The 24,359-nt window shown below is 38.8% G+C and overlaps 1 protein-coding gene across 1 annotated transcript; it reads left to right on the top strand.

Annotated features, from left to right (window-relative positions):
• The first annotated feature begins 300 nt into the window (after nt 1-300).
• LOC133045648 (N6-adenosine-methyltransferase TMT1A) lies at nt 301-11,309 on the top strand. The gene is made up of 2 exons (XM_061127851.1): nt 301-1,123; nt 9,955-11,309. The coding sequence occupies exons 1-2, from the start codon at nt 626-628 to the stop codon at nt 10,189-10,191; spliced, it is 735 nt and encodes a 244-aa protein (XP_060983834.1). The 5' UTR covers nt 301-625; the 3' UTR covers nt 10,192-11,309.
• The last annotated feature ends 13,050 nt before the right edge of the window (nt 11,310-24,359 follow it).

Here is a 24,359-nt window from a genome sequence, read left to right as displayed (position 1 = left end):
GCCCTTTAAAAGATGGGCAGCCCAAAACAGTGATTTAAAAATAATCCCACTGTGCAGTTATCAACATCTTAGAACCTCTGCCTAGAATGCAAAAGGGAAAACTCTTGCTGTGACCAGACAGGCATGTGCTTTCACTTCTTTTTTTTTTTAAAAATGAGGCAGAGGTGGGCAGGATGGAACAGAAGCAGGATGGGGCACAAAGTAATAAATGGGGTTTAGCAACAGCCTTCTGGTGTGTTTTAACCAGGCTCCACCCACAGCTTCTGTTTTCTTAGGAGAGACTGGAAAACGGACAAGCTGTGAATACACTCTGCATTTAAATCTGCAGCAGTAGTCTCCAAGCAGGAATAGGGGGTTGTAATCAGCTTTCCTTCTAAGGAAAAGCTGGGAACCTTCTCATTTCACTTCATGAAAAATAAGTGATGAGGCAATTTCTGCCAAACATCTATTAATTGGATAAAACAGGTCTCTTGCCCGATATCTGACTTCAGCTGTGTATTTCCAGCACAGCCAGTTCTTCTCTACTCTGCAGCTGATTGGCTCTGGAGTGTGGCCAGAAACCTACTTCCCGCAGTTAAAGGAGTCAGATCTCTAACTGTTGATCTGTTTTCTTCTCTTCTGAGTGATGGCGCTCACCATTTTAATCCTCCGGCTGGCCGTCTGCATCCTGGCATTTCCCATGTACCTGCTGGACTTTCTGGGCTTGTGGAACTGGATATGCAAACAGTGGTTCCCCTACTTCCTGGCGAGGTTCACTGTGATGTACAACGAACAGATGGCGAGCAAGAAGCGGGAGCTCTTCAGCAACCTGCGGGAGTTCACGGGCCCCTCCGGGAAGCTCTCCCTGCTGGAGCTGGGCTGCGGCACCGGGGCCAACTTCAAGTTCTACCCTTCTGGATGTCAGGTGACCTGTGTTGATCCCAACCCCAACTTTGAGAAGTTCTTGATCAAGAGTATTGCCCAGAACCCACACCTGCAGTTTGAGCGCTTCATAGTGGCTGCCGGGGAGAACATGCACCAGGTGGCCACAGGCTCCATGGATGTGGTGGTCTGCACCCTGGTGCTCTGCTCCGTGAAGAACCAGGAGCAGATCCTCCAGGAAGTGCGCCGAGTGCTGAGGCCGGTGAGTATGGGCTGAAAAGGGCTGCTTAGTAGCAACCACCATCACCAAGGGCAGTCCTCCCAATTTCAGTAGATCAAACACCCTAACATAAAAGTAAAGCTACTAGAAAAAATACTGTTGAATTTTTTAAGAAAAAATGTTAGAGTGCAGAAGAAGCCATGAAGGAAGAGATTGATAATACATGAATTAAAAAAATTTTAGAACTCCTGCAGGGAAAAGGACTGTAAACAAATTTGAAGTACAAAAATATTTTGTAAAAAATATTTGCCAAGGATGATAATGAGTTAACTTCCTTCATAAAGGCATTACACACCAACAAGATCAACAGGATTCTTAAATAAATTATATTAAAAAGAGGAAAAAAAGCAAAGCACTGGAACAGAAATATAAATAAAAATAGCCAATATATGATTTAAATATCTAGTCTTGTAATTAAAGAAGGAATTAAAGCATGGTATTTTATAGTGCAATCTTTAAAATAAAACAAATGAATATAATAAGACAGGAACAAATTCATAGATATACAGAACAAACTAATGGTTACCAGCTGGGAAAGGGGAAAAGGGAGGAGCAAGAGTGGTATGGGATTAACAGATACAAACTAGAATGTATAAAATAAATAAGCAACAAGGATATATTCTACAGCACAGGAAAATATAGTCATTATTTTGTAATAACTTTAAATGGAGTATAAACTAAAAATTTTGACTCACTTTGTTGTACACCTGAAACTAATATTATAATCAACCATGCTGTTGCTGCTGCTGCTGCTAAGCTGCTTCAGTCGTGTCCGACTGTGTGATCCCATAGACGGCAGCTCACCAGGCTCCTCCGTCCCTGGGATTCTCCAGGCAAGACTACTGGAGTGGGTTGCCATTTCCTTCTCCATAATCAATCATACTTCAATTAAAAAGAAATTAAAGCAAGACCCTTTTTATCTACTATTCTCCAGAGACTTTTAAGTTCAATATGGTATAGGGGTGGGTCTGGGGGTCTGGACACCCAACTGGAGGAACTGTCCTCTTCAGAGGGCAATTTAATAATATCAAATTTTCAAGTAATTTACATCTTCATCCAACAGGAATTTATCCCATAGCTATCCTGCAAAAATATGCAAAAACTCATTTAAAGATAATAATATTCATTACAATATTTTTAATATAATAAATTGGAAATAACATCCATCAATTGGAAGTTAATTGTCACATAGTATAAAACAAGAAATTTTTACCTATGTCAATGAAAAAAATCCTCAAAGAGACAGTGTTAATTTTAAAAGCAATGAAAACAAAATATTATGTAGAGTGCTAATCTATTTGTGTGGGGGGTGGAGAATATACTTATATAAGTATTTATTTTAATGGGAATTATAAACATGTAATTATTAACAGTGGTTACCTATTGGGAAGGGAATTGGATGAGGGGAAAGAATTTCTTTTCATTTTATACCTCTCTGTATAGTTTGAAATTTTTTATACCTGTATGTAATTTTCACATATTACCTTTATTGTTTACTTAAAAACTAGTTTTAAATAGAAGCTTGGTGTACTGCAGTCCACGGTGTTGCAAAGTCGGACACAACTGAGAAACTGAACAACAATTCTAAACAAATCTGAACATACATAAAATATGAATATTTTAACATTTGAATTTACTCTTCTAGGGGAAAAAGATGGTCTGTAATCCCCAGTTTTATTTTCTCCCATCCAAGTACTAACCAGGCCCAATCCTGCTTAGCTTCTGAGATCAGACGAGATGGCCATGTTTAGGGTAATACCGCCGTAGACCGCAGTTTTATTTTCTAACAGAGGAAGCTCCTCAAAAAGAAAGGGACTTGAAGATAGTGTTTAGAGGCAATAATATACAGTTGTCCCTCAGAGTCACTCCCTGCCCCCACCACAGATACCAAAAGCTATACAAGCTCAAGTCCCTTACATAAAATGGTATCGAATCTGCATATGACCTATGCATATCCTCCCACGTACCTTAAATCATCTCTAGATTACTTTTAATACCTAATACAAGGTAAATGCTATATAAATAGTTGCCAGCATGTGGGAAATTCAAGTTTGGCCTTTTTTTAAACTTTCTGGATTTTTTCCCCAATATTTTTGATCTGTTGGTTGAATCCATGGATGCAGAACCTGTGGATACCAAGGGCCGATTGTAATTCTGTGTTTGGCTCAAGAATAGGCCACCATCAAAACTGTAACAGAAAAAGGTCCGATTCTGACATTCAAATCCTGGGTTCTTCTGTACCAAGACGGGGCATTAACTGGGCACATTTAAGAGACATTTTGCTTATGTGTTACTAATCTCACAACGTCTCTCTCTGCAAAGCAAATAATGATCACCTCGGGTTTAAGCACTGAGAAAGCTCTTAGGGGATCATAAGTCTTCCTTTGGCTCCTACAAAGCACCCACTCACTGCTGAATAGAACCAGAGACTTTCCTGCATTCTCATTCACCCCATCACACAGTCCTTAACGCAGGGACTGTCTTCATGTGGGGTTGGGGAAACAGACCTAGAGAAGTTAAGAAACTTGCCCCACATTACACAGCCTGCTGCTGCTGCTGCTAAGTTGCTTCAGCTGTGTCCGACTCTGTGCGACCCCATAGACGGCAGCCCACCAGGCTCCCCTGTCCCTGGGCCTCTCCAGGCAAGAATACTGGAGTGAGTTGCCATTTCCCCCTCCAATGCATGAAAGTGAAAAGTGAAAGTGAAGCTGCTCAGTCGTGTGGGACTCTGTAGCGACCCCATGGACTCCAGCCTCCCAGGCTCCTCCGTCCATGGGATTTTCCAGGCAAGAATACTGGAGTGGGGTGCCATTGCCTTCTCTGACATAGCCAGCAGATCTGACTTTAATGCACATATTCTTATCACTGCACCACAGTGCTTATCACTGGGGCTTTGTATTGCTCCAACTTCAACATTTCTACCACTTTTGCTGGCTAGTCTTCCTCTGCCCATCCCTTAAACACTGGAGTTTCTATTTTGGCTCTAATTTTGCTTATATACACCCCCTGTGTAATCTCATGTACCGCCAAAGTTTTCAATTACCATGCACACAGATGGTTTCCAAATCTAAGTATCAACCTCAGATCTCTCTTCTAATCCCAAATTTTCATGCCCAGTTGGCTACACATGTCACCGGAAAGGGTAACAGGCTCTCTAGCCTAACCTGTGTAACCCAGAGGGCATCAGCAACCTCCTCAGACCTGGGTCTCCTCTTCTCTCCTGTCCTCTTCCATGGAAAAATTTTTTTCCATTAGGAAATTTCAAGTTTTCCATTTCTGAACACATGTCTCATACTTGCCCACAGAGGGGCAAGTAGAGGGAACTCCCTCTCTAATCTCTGCCTGGACAGCCAAGACTAGGGAAGCTACAAGAGGTGAAGGAGAATGGAACAGTCATCATGGGTTTTGGAGGTACTCATTGGTCCCTTTCCTCCTTCTCCCCCCAGAGGTAGGTTAAGTAGAAAACTTCTGAAGACTTGTTAATAATGTGTACCCTCTACTGTGTCCAGACTTGATCTATATTTACAGGACTGTCCTAGATGAAACCAGCAGTTACTGCTATTTGACAGTTATTTACATACAGTATCCACTGATTGAAAAAAAAAAATCAAATTACAAAATATTATCATGAATTCAGTAACACTTTTAGATGGCTCAATAGCTTTGTCCTTTTTAAAACAAATTATTTTTTAGATGAAAGATAACTGCTTTACAGAATTGTTTCCTGTCAAATCTCAACATGAATCAGCCATAGGTATACATATGTCCACTTTCTCTTGAACCTCCCTCCCATCTCCCTCCCCATCCCACCCCTCCACAATGATACAGAGCCCCTATTTTGAGTTTCCTGAGACATACAGCAAATTCCCATTGCTTATCTATTTTATATATGGTAATGTAAGTTTCCATATTACTCTCTCCATACATCTGACTCTCTCCTCCCCTCTCCTCATGTCCATAAATTTGCTCTCTCTCTGTTTCTCCATTGCTGCCCAGCAAATAAATTCTTCAGTACCATCTTTCTAGATTCTGTATATGTGTGTTAATATATGGTATTTCTCTTTCTGACTTACTTCACTCTGTATAATAGGCTGTAGGTTCATCCACCTCATTAGAACTCATTGAAATGTATTCCTCTTTATGGCTAAGTAATATTCTATTATTTAGATGTACCACAAGTTCTTTATCCATTCATGTGTTGATGGACATCTAGGTTGCTTCCACGTTCTAGCTATTGTAAATAGTGCTGCAATGAACAATGGGGTACATGTGTCTTTTTCAGTTTGGGTTTCCTCAAGGTATATGCCTAGGAGTGGGATTGCTGGGTCATATGGTGGTTTTATTCCTAGTTCTTTAAGGACTCTCCAAACTGTCCTCCGTAGTGACTGTATCAACTTAAATTCCCACCAATAGTGCAAGAGGGTTCCCTTTTCTCCACACCCTCTCCAGCATTTATTGTTTGTAGACTTTTTGATGATGGCCATTCTGACTCATGTGAGGTGGTATCTCACTGTAGTTTTGATTTGCATTTTTCTAATGAGTGATGTTGAGCATCCTTTCATGTGTTTGTTAGCCATGTGAATGTCTTCTTTGTAGAACTGTCTGTTTAGGTCTTTTTGCCACTTTTTGATTGGGATGTTTGTTTTTCTGGTACTGAGTTGTATGAGCTGCTTGTATATTTTGGAAATTAACCCTTGTTTCTCTTGCTATTATTTTCTCCAATTTTGAGAGCTGTCTGTTCACCTTGCTTACAGTTTCTTTGGTGTGCAAAAGTTTTTAAGTTTAACTAGGTCCCACTTGTTTACTTTTATTTTTATTTCCATTACTCTAGGAGGTGGGTCATAGAGGATCTTGCTTTATGTCATCAAGTGTTCTGCCTATGTTTTCCTCTAAGTGTTTTACAGTTTCTGGTCTTACATTTAGGTCTTTAACCCATTTTGAGTTTATCTTTGTGTATGGTGTTAGGAAGTGTCCTAATTTCATTCTTTTACATGTAACTGTCCAGTTTTCCTAGCACCACTTACTGAAGAGGCTGTCTTTGCCCCATTGTGTATTCTTGCCTCTTTTGTCAAAAATAAGGTATCCACAGGTGCATGGGTTTATTTCTGGGTTTTCTATCTTGTTCCATTGGTCTGTATTTCTGTTTTTGTGCCAGTACCATACTGTCTTGATGACTGTAGATTTGTAGTATAATCTGAAATCAGGAAGGTTGATTCCTCCAGCTCCATTCTTCTTTCTCAAGACTGCTTTGGCTATTCGGGATCTTTCGTGTTTCCATATGAATTGTGAAATTTTTTGTTCTAGTTCTGTGAAAAATACCATTGGTAATTTGACAGGGATCACATTGAATCTGTAGATTGCATTTGGTAGTACAGTCATTTTCACAATATGGATTCTTCCTACCCAGAAACATGGAATATCTCTCCATCTGTTTATGTCGTCTTTGATTTCTTTCATCAGTGTCTTATAATTTTCTGTATGCAGTTACTTTGTCTCCTTAGGTAGGTTTATTCCTAGATATTTTATTCTTTTTGTTGCAATAGTGAATGGGACTGATTCCTTAATTTCTCTTTCTGATTTTTCATTGTTAGTATATAGGAATGCAAGTGATTTCTGTGTATTGATTTTGTGTCCTGCAACTTTGCTAAATTCACTGATTAGCTCTAGTAATTTTCTGATAATATCTTTAGGGTTTTCTATGTATAGTATTATGTCATCTGCAAACAGGGAGCACTCTACTTTTCTGATCTGGATTCCTTTTATTTCTTTTTCTTCTCTTATTACTGTAACTAGGACTTCCAAAACTATGTTGAATAATGGTGGTGAGAATGGATACCCTTGTCTTGTTTCTGATCTTTGGGGGAATGCTTTCAGTTTTTCACCATTGAGAATAATGTTTGCTGTGGACTTATCATATATGGCCTTTACCATGTTGAGGTATGTTCCTTCCATGCCCATTTTTTGAACAGTTTAAATCATAAATGGGTGCTGAATTTTGTCAAAGGCTTTTTCTGCTTCTATTGAGATTATCATATGGCTTTTATCTTTCAATTTGTTAATATGGTGTATCACACTGATATGCATATACTGAAGAATCCTTGCATCCCTGGAGTAAACCCAACTTATTCATGGTGTCTGAGTTTTTTAATGTATTGGTGAATTTTAAATGTATTGGTGAATTGCTAAAATTTTGTTGAGGATTTTTGCATCTATCTTCATCAGTGATACTGGCCTGTAGTTTTTTTTGTGTGTTATCTTTGTCTGATTTTGGAATCACAGTGATGGTGGCCTCATAGAATGAGTTTGGAAGTGTTCCTTCCTCTGCAATTTTTTGAAAGAATTTTAGAAGGATGGGTATTAGCTCTTCTCTAAATGTTTGACAGAATTCACCTGTGAAGCCATCTGGTCCTGGGTTGGTTTTCTGGGAGATTTTTGATCACAGTTTCGATTTCAGTGCTTGTAATTGGGTTGTTCATAATTTCTATTTCTTCCTGGTTCAGTCTTGGAAGATTGAACTTTTCTAAGAATTTGTCCATTTCTTCCAGGTTATCCATTTTATTGCCATATAGTTGCTCAGAAGTCTCTTATAATCCTTTGTATTTCTGCATTGTCTATTGTAACCTCTCCTTTTTCATTTATTTTGTTGATTTGATTCTTCTCTCTTTTTTCCTTGATGAGTCTGGCGAAAGGTTTGTCAATTTTGTTTATCTTCTCAAAGAACCAGCTTTTATTTTTACTCATCTTTACTACTGTTTCTTTCATTTCTTTTTCATTTATTTCTACTCTGATCTTTATGACTTGTTTCCTTCTGCTAACTTTGGGGGTTTTTTTGTTCTTCTTTATCCAGTTGTTTTAGGTATAAAGTTAGGTTGTCTATTCAATGTTTTTGTTTCCTGAGGTAGGACTATATTGCTATAAACTCCCCTCTTAGAACTGCTTTTGCTGCATCCCATAGGTTTTGAGTTGTGTTTTCATTGTCATTTGTTTCTAGGAAATTTTTAATTTCCCTTTTGATTTCTTCAGTAACCTGTTCATAATTTAGAAACATATTGTTTAATCTCACAGTGCAGCTTGTCACTTGTGTACATCTTGCAGGTGGACTTTCCTCCACCTCACAGACAGGGTCTCCAAGATGATGAGGTGGAGAATCCTCCAGGTTCACAGGAAATTTCACTTTACTCGCTTCTCCTGCTCAACCATCTCTCTGGTCGAAAGGATGTTCTTCTCCTGCATCTCAGTCTTCTTCAGCTTAGCCTCATTGAAGTTGTTGATTTCCCCATGTTGGGCTTGTCTGCCATGTTCTTAAAACAATCCAAGAAGTTCCACTTCAGGTCTCCTGTCCCAGTGCTCCCACTCGTGTCACTGCCAAAAGAGACCTAGTGTTGTTTTTTTTTTTTTTAATTTCAACAAACCAAAAACTTGTGCTTTTATTTTTTCCCTATTTTTAAAAATTAATTTGTATTAAAGTATAGCTGTTTTACAATGTTGCATTAGTCTCTACCGTGCAGCAAAGTGAACCCCTTCTGGACTTCCTTCCCATTCCGGTCACCACAGAGCGTAAAGTAGAGTTTCCTGTGCTGTACAGTATGTTCTCATTTGTTAGAAGATTCATTTTTTAAAATTAATCCTATCACTTACATTCTGTGACAATGGTACAAAAGTACAAGACATGGTTATTTAGCCTCAGACAGTGGTTGGCATGGATTCAGACTCCCACAGGCTTGCAAAGCAGAACCTAAGAACAATTTTCAGATGAATTTAAAGGTGTTTTTTTTTTTTTAATAAAAAGAGAAGTTAAAAAAATTGTCATTAAAAGGCAAACAACAAAGAGGGGAAACATTTGTACTGTATGTAGTTTAATTATACTAAAAGCCCTTACTAATCAGTAAGAAAAAACCAACAGCCTATTAGAAAACTGATAAGAGACATTAACAGACAAATCAGAAAAATAGAAATCCAAACAGCCAGTATTAGTAGTCAAAGTGTTGGTCACTCAGTCGTGTCGAACTCCTTACGACCCATGGACTGTATACCCCACCAGGCTCTTCTGTCTGTGGAATTCTCTAGGCAAGAATACTAGGGTGGGTTGCCATTCCTTTCTACAGGGGATCTTTCCATCCTATGACGTTTAGTAAAAGATGCTATGATTTAAAATACTAAAGATATGCATGTTATAAAAAATACCACAGTACACATCAAATAGATTTTAAAAAATATAGATGAGCATTTATTGAAAATGGGCACTCACATCTATTGCTGGTATGAATACAAACTGCTGCAACTCTTCCAAAGGACAGTTTGACAACCAGGCTTCCGAGGTGGCTCAGTGGTAAAGAGCCACCTGCCAATGTAGGAGATGCAAGAGACATGGGTTCAGTCCCTGGGTTGGGAAGATCCCCTGGAGGAGGGCATAGCAACCCACTCCAGTATTCTTGTCTGAAGAATCCCATGAAGAGAGGAGCCTGGTGGGCTACAGTCCATGGGGTTGCAGAGTTGAAGTGACTGAGCACGCAAGCAAGCATGTGACAGGCATTAAGAATAGGCCCTTGAATGCTTTAAACTGCTTTAAATTTTAGCTATCATTATACATTACTTTTATGAACAGACAATATAGATTGGCAGCTCTGTATACAATCTGACAGAAGATGACACTATTAACCACAATGGTATCACAGTAAGTTTGGATTTCTCCATGTGTTCTCGTGAAGTGGACCTCTGGGGCCACTGAACTCTGACATCTAAACATCTTATCAAATTGTTTGTCCCAAACTAAAATTCTTGGTGTGGTTTTCTTTCCCCCTTTTCTTTATCAGGGAGGAGCTTTTTATTTCATGGAGCATGTAGCAGATAAGCCTTCAACCTGGAATTACTTCTGGCAACAGGTCCTGGATCCCGTCTGGTACCTTCTGTTTGATGGATGCAACCTGACCAGAGAGAGCTGGAAGGCCCTGGAGCAGGCCCGCTTCTCCAAGCTGAAGCTGCAGCACTTACAGGCCCCTCTGTCCTGGGAGCTCGTGCGCCCTCACATCTACGGATATGCTGTGAAATAGTGGAAGCAGGGAGATGAGACCCAAAGGGCTCAAATAATTTAAGGTTTTGGCTTCAGTAAGTGGAAGATGGGAACTCCCTTTTTTGGGTAAATTTGAATTTCATCCCTAAAAGTTTATGTTATAACCTAGTTAGCCATTTTCTATCATCTCCCAAGAATCAAAAACAAAACAACTTTGAATTCTCTCTTGAAAGAAACAGTGGGCTTCCATAATTAAATTCTACCATTATCCTCAGATCTTGCTTTATTCCATAACTTCACAATTTTTCTTATTTAAATTATGACCCAACAGATTTTAATTTCACCCTTTCTATGAGAGGCTGATGCTAATAAGAATTAAATCACACAAAAGAAGATTTTGAAAAGGGAGATGGGAAAAGATCTTAATAATTCACAAACTGAATAAAGAAATACTAACTATTTGAAAAATCCAAACCTAAAAGCATAGTTTTTTTGTTTTTTTTTTAAAGGAATCTGAATCTACTTGCTGTTCTTAATATTAGTGGGCTGACTTTCAAAATTAATGTACCAGGATGCCACACCTGGTTCTGCCCAGCTCTGTTACGTTTTTTATTCCAGTATTCCACCAGAGTTCTCCTGCATTCCAGTCTTTAATTCTTACAAGAAAGATTGTACTTTAGTACAATACACTTTAGTATATCCATAAAACTACATGAAGCAGAGTTCTTGGGTTCATTTTGCCTATTATCTAGCATGTACTTGGCTGAATGTTTTAAACTGCAAGCAAAGAAAAGGCCCACTGTAATGAGGGAAACACTGAATGCTTGGGTATACTTTGTAAGAGCCCCTCAAAATAGGCAAGCTGTGAGTCTGTAAAGAGGTAGACAAATATTGTTTGGATTATTCTGATCAAATTTCTACTCTGGTCCCAAGATGATTTCTTTGTTCCTTGTAACCACAGAAACCTTGGAAAATAATCACAAGTGCATTGAAAACAAGTTGGTCAGTTAGAGGATTTAGAATTTCCAGCAATAGTTTGTATGCATTTTAATAAATTTAGTATGTTTTCTGAGATGATTTTGCAAAAGCACTATTTTAAATATCAAATCAATAAATTCACATATATTTGAGGAATGGAAATAAAATGAATGATTTATATCTTTGCTGACTTACTTTCATTTTTCTTAGCATCTATGGGAGGGCTTTCCTTCATGGTGGAAAAGTAAGCTATTTGAATGTACAGATTTTTCCTTCTACAGCCAGATAACTAAATACAGCTAGCAGACTTCAGAAAAAGCAATTTTGGGGACTTTGCTTGTTGTCCAATGGTTAAGATTTGCATTTGAAATGACAGAGGATGCTGGTTCCGTCCCTGGTCAGGAAACTAAGATCACATATGCCATGTAGCATGGCCAAAAAATAAAAATAAAAGGCAATTTTGGAAGGGTCTGAATGGGTTTTGAAAAGTTCAAGTCCAAAAACTCCATTTGTGAAATCCATAGAGCAGAAACAAAGGAAGTTTACTTTCTCTCTTGTGCATGAAAACAGTTACCATTATGGTGAGGTTAGGACATGAGTCTACAGTCTCCTGAACTATGGAATGTGAATATCCTCCCTCCAGGGTCTCCCAAAAGTAGGGGCATCCTTATTTGCCCAACTTACTACTGGTAAGGTCAGTCTAGGGATTGAGAAATCTGAAAAACCACAGGTTGATCTGGTGAAGTATTATTGGCATGCTGGAAGGTGTGTAATACCAAAGTACAAAGTACTAAGCACATTCTTCTCAACTCTGTTTTGTTTAAATGGTGTAGCAACCACATTAACAAATTGAAAGATAAAAACCATATGATTATCTCAATAGATGCAGAAAAAGCCTTTGACAAAATTCAACACTCATTTATGATTAAAACTCTTCAGAAAGCAGGAATAGAAGGAACATACCTCAACATAATAAAAGCTATATATGACAAACCCACAGCAAACATTATCCTCAATGGTGAAAAATTGAAAGCATTTCCCCTAAAATCAGGAACAAGACAAGGGTGTCCACTCTCACCACTACTATTCAACATAGTTTTGGAAGTTTTGGCCACAGGAATCACAGCAGAAAAAGAAATAAAAGGAATCCAGATAGGAAAAGAAGAAGTGAAACTCTCACTGTTTGCAGATGACAAGACCCTCTACAGAGAAAACCCTAAAGACTCTACCAGAAAATTACTAGAGCTAATCAATGAATATAGTAAAGTTGCAGGATATAAAATTAACACACAGAAATCCCTTGCATTCCTATACACTAACAATGAGAAAACAGAAAGAGAAATTAAGGAAACAATACCATTCACCATTGCAACAAAAAGAATAAAATACTTAGGAGTATATCTACCTAAAGAAACAGAAGACCTATACATAGAAAACTATAAAACACTGATGAAAGAAATCAAAGAGGACACAAATAGATGGAGAAATATACCGTGTTCATGGATTGGAAGAATCAATATTGTGAAAATGAGTATACTATCCAAAGCAATCTATAGATTCAATGTAATCCCTATCAAGCTACCAACGGTATTCTTCACAGAACTAGAACAAATAATTTCACAATCTGTATGGAAATACAAAAAACCTCGAATAGCCAAAGCAATCTTAAGAAAGAAGAATGGAACTGGAGGAATCAACCTGCCTGACTTCAGGCTCTACTACAAAGCCACAGTCATCAAGACAGTATGGTACTGGCACAAAGACAGAAATATAGATCAATGGAACAGAATAGAAAGCCCAGAGATAAATCCACGTACCTACAGACACCTTATCTTTGACAAAGGAGGCAAGAATATACAATGGAAAAAAGACAACCTCTTTAACAAGTGGTGCTGGGAAAACTGGTCAACCACTTGTAAAAGAATGAAACTAGAACACTTTCTAACACCATACACAAAAATAAACTCAAAATGGATTAAAGTTCTAAATGTAAGACCAGAAACTATAAAACTCCTAGAACAGAACATAGGCAAAACACTCTCCGACATAAATCACAGTAAGATCTTCTATGACCCACCTCCCAGAATATTGGAAATAAAAGCAAAAATAAACAAATGAGACCTAATTAAACTTAAAAGCTTTTGCACAACAAAGGAAACTATAAGCAAGGTGAAAAGACAGCCTTCAGAATGGGAGAAAATAATAGCAAATGAAGAAACAGACAAAGGATTAATCTCAAAAATATACAAGCAACTCCTGAAGCTCAATTCCAGAAAAATAAATGACCCAATCAAAACATGGGCCAAAGATCTAAACAGACATTTCTCCAAAGAAGACATACAGATGGCTAACAAACACATGAAAAGATGCTCAACATCACTCAGTATCAGAGAAATGCAAATCAAAACCACAATGAGGTACCATTACACGCCAGTCAGGATGGCTGCTATCCAAAAGTCTACAAGCAATAAATGCTGGAGAGGGTGTGGAGAAAAGGGAACCCTCTTACACTGTTGGTGGGAATGCAAACTAGTACAGCCACTATGGAGAACAGTGTGGAGATTCCTTAAAAAACTGGAAATAGAACTGCCATATGACCCAGCAATCCCACTCCTGGGCATACACACTGAGGAAACCAGATCTGAAAGAGACACGTGCACCCCAATGTTCATCGCAGCACTGTTTATAATAGCCAGGACATGGAAGCAACCTAGATGCCCATCAGCAGACAAATGGATAAGAAAGCTATGGTACATATACACTACGGAATATTACTCAGCCATTAAAAAGAATTCATTTGAATCAGTTCTAATGAGATGGATGAAACTGGAGCCCATTATACAGAGTGAAGTAAGCCAGAAAGATAAAGACCAATACAGTATACTAACGCATATATATGGAATTTAAAAAGATGGTAATGATAACCCTATATGCAAAACAGAAAAAGAGACACAGATGTACAGAACAGACTTTTAGACTCTGTGGGAGAAGGTGAGGGTGGGATGTTCTGAGAGAACAGCACTGAAACAAGTATACTATCAAGGGTGAAACAGATCACCAACCCAGGTTGGATGCATGAGACAAGTGCTCAGGGCTGGTGCACTGGGAAGACCCAGAGGGATGGGATGGAGAGGGAGGCAGGAGGGGGGATCGGGAAGGGGAACACATGTAAATCCATGGCTGATTCATGTCAATGTATGGCAAAAACCACTATAATATTGTAAAGTAATTAGCCTCCAACTAATAAAAATAAATGGAAAAAAAAATAAAAAAATAAATTTGGTATAGCAAATATTATCCTTACTCTCTACAGGTGGGGAAAAATAAATAAGTGAAGTTTCTCACATTCCACGAGTTACTGAGCTAGTCTTAGAGCCCTGATTCCTAAAGCCACAACATCTGTTTTGACAAGCATCACTGCTACACTACCTTTGCAGGCCCAGAAAACACACATTTATGATCATTCCAAGAACCTAAGGACATGACTTAAGCCTATGCAAAATGGAAACAGAAAAGAGGCAAAAGATGTCAATGCTTTTTAGGTTCTGTGTTGGTTAGATTCCCTTGATTGCTGGTAACAGAACTCCCAATCCAAAAAGATTTAAGTAGAAAAAGAACTCTGACTAAAATTAGTGAAAGGTTTAGGAACAGAGAGCCTGAGGCACAGTTTGGGCAAGGCTCATATAATGTAATCAGTGGTCAGACAGTGTCTAGGGTCACATCTGCCCTCCTCTCTCTTTCAGGTGGTAAAGTCTTTGGAAATAATGCTAGTCTTCATGCTTCCAAGATCCATGGCCAGTTGAAAAGATCAAGACAACTTTTTGGAAACACTCCAGAGTTCTACAGTTGAGTCTCAATTGATTCTTCAATTAACAATATTAGGTCAGAAGTCCATCCCTGAGTCATTCATCCTATTTCAATGGGATGAGTCATGTTGATGAGCACAGCACGTCATCCCAAGGGCTGAGGACACCCAAACCTTGGGGACTGAGACAAGGAGAGTTGTGTATCCTCCACATGAAAGCAGGGCCTGTGATTAGGCAAAGCAGGAATGGATGGTGGGAAGGCACACTACAAATGTCCATTATAAGTACATCACTGCATTCTGATCAGACCCTCTGTCTTGCTAAGCATAGTGCCATGTTCAGAACACTGGCTTTTCCATGGGATAATAGCACACAATAAGAGAAATAAAAGAAAAAAAGAACACTGGCTTGGCCATCAAAATCACATGAATCAAGTTCTGGCTGTGTCAGTCACTGACTATATAACCTGGGGCAAGTTACTTCTCCAGTGTCACTCTTGTCATCTATTAAAGGGGGTAATATCTACCTAAAGAGTTACTGTGAGGAGTTAATGAAGTGAGGTACTTAGTGCTTAATAAATGCTGAACTTCACTCAACAGTTACTTCATGCTTACTGTGTACTCTGCTCTTGGTGCTTGGCTTAGAGCCCTGAATAAGCTAGAATTGTTCTCTGTTCTCTGGGAGCATATACAGTTGTGATCAGTGCTCCCTCTGAGGAAGAAGTTCAGGAGAATGGAATCTGACCCTCCCAGGGAGAGGATCAGAGGCTTCCTTGAGGAAGTGACATCTGAGCTGAATTTCAGAGGATGAATAGAGTATTTCAGCCTAATGGAACAGCTTGTGTCACAAACAAACAAACAAAAAAGAAAAACAATATCTTCAAGGAACTGAAAGACAGTAGGCAGGGTTGGGAACCTGAAGGGCAGATTTTGGGATGGTTACTATTTCCATCAGCTTGTTTCTAATTTTGTTAAGACCCTGGGTCCATGAACTCAACACTTACTTTAATGGCTAAAAACAACAAAAACTTACTAAATTTTATTATATTTATATGTTTATTATATCCTGTTCCTAACTGTTCCAATAATCCAGCGGCTTCCCCTGAATTCCTACATATTTCACACTTGAATAGAAAGTGAGGCAAACATTACATAACAGTTCCTTTTGTACTCTTGACCTTAATATAAGCCATTCTCTTTGGTATTGCTTTAGAAAACACAGAACTTAACATAATTGACATTCAGTTCTTATTTATCTGTTAAGGAGTTCACGGTGTAATGAATCGTAGCAGAAAATTCCTACATATTTCACACTTGAATAGAAAGTGAGGCAAATATTACATAATAGTCCCTTTTGTACTCTTGACCCTAATATAAGCCATTCTTTTTGGTATTGCTTTAGAAAACACAGAACTTAACATAATTGAAATTCAGTTCTTATTTATCCATTAAGGAGTTCACGGTGTAATGAATCATAGCAGACTAATGTCAACAACAGCAAAAAATAAAGCAATTCAATAAGTGGCACTCTAAATACCTCAATATTTAAAACCAAAAGTATTCAGTTCAGTTCAGTTCAGTCGCTCAGTAGTGTCCGACTCTTCACAACCCCATGAATTGCAGCACACCAGGCCTCCCTGTCCATCACCAACTCCCAGAGTTTACTCAAACTCATGTCCATCAAGTCAGTGATGCTATCCAGCCATCTTATCCTCTGTCGTCCCCTTCTCCACCTGCCCCCAATCCCTCCCAGCATCAGGGTCTTTTCCAATGAGTCAACTCTTTGCATGAGGTGGCCAAAGTATTGCAGTTTCAGCTTCAGCATCAGTCCTTCCAATGAACACCCAGGACTGATCTCCTTTAGGATGGACTGGTTGGATCTCCTTGCAGTCCAAGGGACTCTCAAGAGCCTTCTCCAACACCACAGTTCAAAAGCATCAATTCTTCAGTGCTCAGCTTTCTTCACAGCCCAACTCTCACATCCATACATGACCACTGCATTCAGGCTACATAAAGAATAACCAGGATTCCCTGAACCATGGAATCACCACAGAACTGAGGCAAATGTCATATTAACTTGAAGGCCCAGGAACTGAACATAAAGTGGCCAATGTTCCCAATTTCTAGTTCAGTTTTTAAAATAATAATAATAATACACAGATGATGTATGACATTATTTTGTTTCTAAAGGAAACTATTTGGGAACCTACAGAGAATTACATGGGAACAAGGAAAATTACCATTCAGAATTTACCTTTTTTTTTTTGGCCAAATGGCATATGGGATCTTAGCTCCTTGACCAGAGATCAAACTCACACCCCCCTGCATTGGAAGTATAGTTTTAACCACCAGACCACCAAGGAAGTTCCCAGAATTCACCATTTTTAAAGATAAAAATCTCTCACATCCCTTAGTGCAACCCAGACATCCTTCACAGTCTTTAAAATGTATCTGAAACTGATATTAACCTTCTCCTTGGAATGATTCATTTATTCTATGACTCTAACAGCAAATAATAAAAAATTTCATTTATTACCCACCTTCTTTATACTAGGGAGTTTTACAGAATTCATATAGTACTCACAACTTTACCAGGCAGGTGTAATTATCTGCATCTGACAAAGAAGAAAGCAGACCAATGGATGTTCTGTCACTTGCCCAGGGCCACAGAGTGAATGGTCATCCTGATATTCCCACGCAGCTCAACTGACTCCAAAGCCCAGACTTCCCTACAATGCTGTGCTGCCTCTCCAGCTCTTCTGAATCCTAGTCTCTATAACCGTTTGCCCCTTCCTCCACCAATTCTCTTGAATCATCCCCTAAGACTCATTTGGTCTGTGTTCAGTCCCTTGAGAGTTCCTTATAAACTTAGGTTGTGAACCACCATCTATGTGAAGAAGATTCCTAAACCTCACAGTTGCCATGACTTTGATATTTTGGATTTACCACATCAAAAAAGAATTCACTCTCTTCTTCCCTAAATAAGCAACATTTTCCAGCTTCCTCAATATCTGTAATAATTTCCTAAGGAACAGGTAAAGTGATGCCCTAGAAAGCATTTGCTGGCTGTTTCAAGAAGATAGTTCTTTGAGAAATCTCTTAGCACTCATTAATAACCACCAGTCTCTTCCTCCTTTCTTCTACATGCCCAATACAGCGTGTACTATATAGCAGGTGCTCACTGTGAAGCCAAAGGATTCATCATGAAGTCCTGCCTCTTCTACATATCTCTCAACTGGTCCATCTACTGCACTTCCATAGCCACCACCTTAGCCTCAGAATTAATGCCTGGATGACCACATGTGTAGACTGAATGGGGATGGCTAGAGTGATAAACCATTTATGCTGGAACTTGCCAGGCATCACCTGATTCAAGGGTATGACAGAGAAGTAGCTCTAAGGTAAGGAGGGGATAATACACCTCAATACAGTAGTAGAAAGACATTCCTTTTACAACTGATTTAACCTTCCTTTCCCTCTTTCATCCATTTCAACCCATAATAAAGCAGAAGTTCAGCCAACAACTTTCCTGGGGTACAAAGAAGGGGCTTCCTCACCCAAGTCCTGATCTCTCATACCAGAAAATGCTTCAAACAGGTCTTCATGCCTCCACTCCTTCATCATCCCTTTCTGAGAATGAGCTCATAATTTCCAGAACAATTTAATTTGACCGTTCCCACAACTCAAAATTACAAAGATATCTATTCAGCATTAAACTGAATTCAAGCTGCTCAACTCTGTATTTAAGGCCTCTGTCAACTGACACCTCAATGCTTTCCCCAGCATTGTGGTCCAGTGAAAAAAGCTTCCAAAATGTTTGTTTGTTTTTAAATATTTCTTTATTTTGGCTGTGCCAGGTGCAGGATCGTTAGTTGCAGTATGCGGGATCTAGTCACCTGCTGCTCGGCTTTGCCCAATCCTCTGTGGCCCCATGGACTCCTGCCAGACTCCTCTGTCCATGGGATTTCCCAAGCAAGAATACTGGGGCAAATTGCCATTTCCTACTCCAGGGGATCTTCCCGACTCAGTGACTGAACCCACATCTCTTGTGTTTCCTGCATTGGCAGGCAGACTCTTTAACACTACTGCCACCAGGGAAGCGCCCTTGTCCCCTGACCAGGGATCAAACTCAGGTGCCCTGCTTTAGAAGTGCAGAGTCTTAGCCACTGGACCACCAAGGAAGTCCCTGAAATCAGAATACTTGAACAAATCTCATCACCACATTTTACTAATATTTTACTCACTTAGCATAAGAGGGTAACAGTACCCACATCTCCTAGGATTTTTGTGGGGATGAAACAATATGTAAGATGGTTAGTAAGAGCACTGGAACTGCTCCAGACGGCCCCTCACTGTGGTCAAGATCCTGCCACCCTAAGTATTTGTGAGAGGAATAAAGACTATTTTCCTATTAGAAAAGATTCTTCATTTCTATAAATGTCATTCTGGAACTTCAATTGACTTAATTATTACACACTAAAATGTTTTCTGAAGATTCCATATTTTAAAAATCTTTCATAAGAACTTGGTGAAGCTCTCATTTTTGTACCTGACAATAAAAAATTGGCACCTGCATGAAATGCATTTGCTTCAGCTGCTAAAGTAACTTCTACAGGGAGTACTGTGGATACTTACAGGATTTTCTTAGTCCTTCCAATATTGGCTTCCATTTTACCTGTCAAGCTAAGCAGGCAGTATTAAGCTTATAAAAGAAACAGCACTCCTTTCAAATTCTATCTCACCTCTCAGGTTATGGGAACAGATTATTAACTCTGATCCCAGAAGAAGAGCTTTTTTTTCCACTTTATTGTCCACCAAAGCTTAGGAACAAAGAAATCTAAAAACTTTTTTTCTAAAAAACCAAAGGCTTAAACAGTTAAGATATACATTTATTTATAAACATAAATGATGCCATATACCAAGCTACATGCCGATACATACCCCTCATCTGCCCCAATATTAAAAGGGGGAGGAAACACTGGAGAGAGCAGACACTATTAATAAACTGCTAACCTGTCAGCTACCTTTTTGCTGTTGTGCTTTTATTTTCTTCCCTTCATATTCTGCAGGGCCCTTCTGAGTTAAATTTTATAAAGAAACATTTGCCTTCTGCTCATATAGCAACTGCATGACAGCCATGTCTGAAAATATGAGAAATAGGTTATGATGGGGCTAATACCAATTCTTAATTTTTATAGGGTCCTAAGAGATTTCCTTGAGAGTCTGATGAAAGATACAGATCCTCTCCTTGGGAAAAAAAGTGCTCCTACAAATAAACTTACCATTTCTAGAGGAAAATAGACATACTAAACATCTATCAAAGCATGTCATCATCACCTCCAAAGTGCCACATATAAAATTTTAAACTCTAAAGTTTCATTCTGGAAACCCAGCCTTCCAGCCTTTTACCTCTCCCACCCATTTTTTCAATTTAGAAATCTTGGATAAATCTAATCTGTCTTGCCCTACCAACCAAGATGGATTCCCTTCTCTAACCAGGCTGGACTGCAGTGTAAATCAATTCATCACCACTCTCCCATTCATGCCTTATTTTCCTATTGCTGTAAAATCGGCCAATATCTGACTATGGGTCTCCTTTATCTCTAACCTGCTTCTTATTCTGTATTTGTTTAATCTCAGCAAATAGCAAAATCACCATTTGTCACTGTCACTCAAGCTGGGAACCCAACACATCATCCTAGCTTTCTCTCTTTCTTCCTACAACCAGACACTGACCCTTCCTTTCTTCTTCCATTGCTTCTGCACATATCACTCCTTACTTCAATTAAGTAAGCCCCACCACAGCCCCACCCCTCCCAAGCTGTTCTCTATGATGCTTCTAGAAGCTAAATAAAAAACCACTTCCTGCCTGAAATCCTTTGGTGGCTTCTCATGGCTTTCAGATCAAAGTTCAAAATCCTTAGCTTAAAATGCAAGATCCTGTAGTATAGTCTGAAGTCAGGAAGCCTGATTCCCCCAGCTCCGTTTTTCTATTTAAAGACTGTTTGGCTATTCGGGGTCTTTTGTGTTTCCATACAAATTTAAAACATTTTTGTTCTATTTCTATGACAAATGGCATTGGTAATTTGAGAAGGATTGCACTGAATCTGTAGATTGCCTAGGATAGTATACTCATTTTTTAAAAATTTTAAATCACCTTATTGATGTATAATTTACATATAACAAAGTCAACCCATTTTAATTGTACAGGTTGATGAATTTTTGACAAACATGTATGAGAGTATAGTCATTTTGATCTTGGAGAGGCAGCAATGAGTGGTGGTGTGAAGCAAGACCCTAATTCCCTGTCCAGGAAGTGAACCTGAGTAGCCTGGGCTTCCCTAGTTGCTCAGAGAGTAAAGATTTCTGCCTTCAAAGTGGGAGATCTGGGTTCAACCCCCAGGTTGGAAAGATCCCCTGCAGAAGGGAATGGCAACCTACTTCAGTATTCCTGCCTGGAGGATTCCAGAGACAAAGAAGCCTGGCAGGTTACAGTCCATAGGGTTGCAAAACCTCAGACATGACTGAGCGACTAACACTCTCACAGCCTGGATAAAAACCAGGAATCCTAGCCATCAGACCAACAAGTGCTAGAGGCTAGAAGCTATTTTTCCTAGGATCTTTGCCCCCAGGGAAAAATGCATTTCTCATGATGGCAAAAGCTGTAAATGCAGGTACAAAATTTACTATTAGAGACATAGCACAACAATAAATGGGAGAATACACAGAGACAGTTTGTTAAGATAGAAGCAAGGCAGAGATGCACACCCAGAGAGAAAGGGTGTGGGCATCCCCCCTAGGGAGGAGGAGCACAGTAAAGAGGGGGTTAAGTCATTTACATAGGACAGTTCTTCTGAGTCTTTGTTTACCTTTAGCCAATTATCTGGTTTCTCTTTCCATAAGACTCTCCCCAACACACATGTGTACAACTTTTTTTCCAAGAGGGATTCCATCCCAGAGGCTAATGAGATCACATATTAGCATCATATATCATGGGAGTAGGGTCCCCTCCTTTTTAAATCCTAAGGAGCCCTGCCCCAAGGATGGAAAATATACGACCTCCTGATCCTTTTACTCAAACAAGGGTTAGCCCCTCTCTGTTCCTGCCATGACTGTTATTTTAAGGTGTCCTCAGGAGACAAAGCCTGGCTATTTACCCTGTTTCAGTTGTTACTTCCCTGTGGAAGAGCAAACAGGAGGCTGGTTTTAAGTATGTAACCTACAGCTCACCTTTTTCTTGCCCCAAGAAATGTAAACAAGAGTATAGCTGAAATTGCCTAGCCTGGGTCCCAGCTACCTCCTGCCTCAATTTTAACAATACTGATTCTTCCAATCCAAGAACATGGTATTTCTTTCCAACTGTTTGTGTCATCTTTGATTTCTTTCATCAGCACCTTATAGTTTTCTGAGTACAGGTGTGGCACCAGCACAAAAGAAATACAGATCAAAGGAACCGAACTGAAAATCCAGCAATAAATCTACACACCTGTGGTCAATCAATCATTGACAAAAGAAGCAAGAATATAGGATGGGGAAAAGACAGTTTCCTCAATAAATGATGCCAGGAAAACTGGCAGCTACATGTAAAAGAATGACATTAGAACACTCTAGCATTAGACACAAAAATAAAAATGGACTAAAGACCTAAAACTCTTCAAGGAAAACATAGGCAGCACTCTGACATAATTATAGCAATATCTTTTTTTGATCCACCTTCTAGAGTAATGAAAATAAAAACAAAAATAAACAAACAGGACCTAATTAAACTTAAAAGCTTTTGCACAGCAAAAGAAAACATAAACAAAACAAAAAGATGACCAACAGAATGGGAGAAAATATTTGCAAACAAAGCAACCAACAAAGTATTAATCACCAAAATATACAAACAGTTCATGCTGCTTGATACCAAAATAACAACCCACTCAAAAAAATGAGGAGAAGATCCAGAGACACTTCTCCAAAAAAGAAAGATGGCCCAAAAGTACGTGTAAAGATGCTCAACATCACTAATCATTAGAAAAATGCAATGATGAATCACCTCACACCAGTCAAAATGGCCATCATCAAACAGTCTAAAAACAAAAATGCTGAAGAGGCTGTGGAGAAAAGAACCCTCCTACACGGCTGGTGGGAATTTAAAGTGGTACAACCATTATGGAGAACAATATTGAGGTTCCTTAAAAAACTAAATATCGAATTACCATATGATCCAGCAGTCTCAGTCATTGGTATATGTTCACAAAAAACATAATTCAAAAAAACACATGCACGATAATGTTCATAGCAGCACAATTTACAATAGCCAAGACAAAGAAGCAACAAAAACGTCAATCAGCAGATGAACAGATAAAGAAAATATGGCACGTGTATACAATGGAATATTACTCAGCCATTAAAAAAAGAATGAAACAATGCCATTTGCAGCAACATGGATGGACCCAGAGATTATTATACTAATGAAGTGAGTCAGACAAAAACATCACATGATATCACTTATATGTGGAATCTAATTTTAAAAATGACATGAGGAACTTATTTACAAATAGTAACAGACTCACAAATCTTGAAATCAAACTTGTAGTTACCAAAGGGAAAACATAGGAGTAAGTGATAAATTAGGAGATTAGGATTAACATATACACACTGCTTATATAAAATAGGTAACTAACAAAGACCTATACAGCACAGGGAACTCTACTCAATATTTTGTTAACAACTTATATGGGAAAAGAACCTAAAAAAAGAACGGATATATATTTATGGAGAGAGAGAACTGATTCACTTTGCTATACACCTGAAACTAACACAATATTGTAAATCAACTATACTCCAATAAAAAAATTTTCATGAATAAAATGCAAGGGTCTCATGAACTGGCCCCACTGGTCATATAGCTCCATCCTCTATAAGCCACTCCCACCCAATTCTACACCTTGAACCGCTTTTGCTGTTTGCTTCTGGGCCTTTCCACAAGTTGTGCCCTCTGCCTGAAACATCCCTACCATCTCTTCACCTAAAATCTATAAGTTTTCTAAAAAAAATATCAGGATGGGGAATACATGTAACTCCATGGCTGATTCATGTCAATGTATGACAAAACCCACTTCAATACTGTAAAGTAATTAGCCTCCAACTAATAAAAATAAATGAAAAAAATAAATAAATAAAAAATTAAAAATTTTTTAAAAATAGCCCATAAGCCACTTTCTCTAAAAGAATTCTTTAACTCTCCAGTTTGAATTTTAAGATCCTTCAGCTCCTATAAGCCCATACCTCTTCCTCCCATCATCTCAACAGGTTCTCACGTGACACTGCTTTACTCATCCATCTCCCCAACTCGATTCTAAGCTTCTTGAGGACAGGGCATTTGTCTTAAGACACCTTTCTGTCTGCAGCACTCAATTAACCTTTGTTAAGCAAACAAT

This window comes from Dama dama, chromosome 3 (genome assembly GCF_033118175.1).
Source record: "Dama dama isolate Ldn47 chromosome 3, ASM3311817v1, whole genome shotgun sequence".
Classification (NCBI taxonomy): Eukaryota; Metazoa; Chordata; class Mammalia; order Artiodactyla; family Cervidae; genus Dama; species Dama dama.
This window is presented reverse-complemented; position numbering and strand designations above follow the sequence as displayed.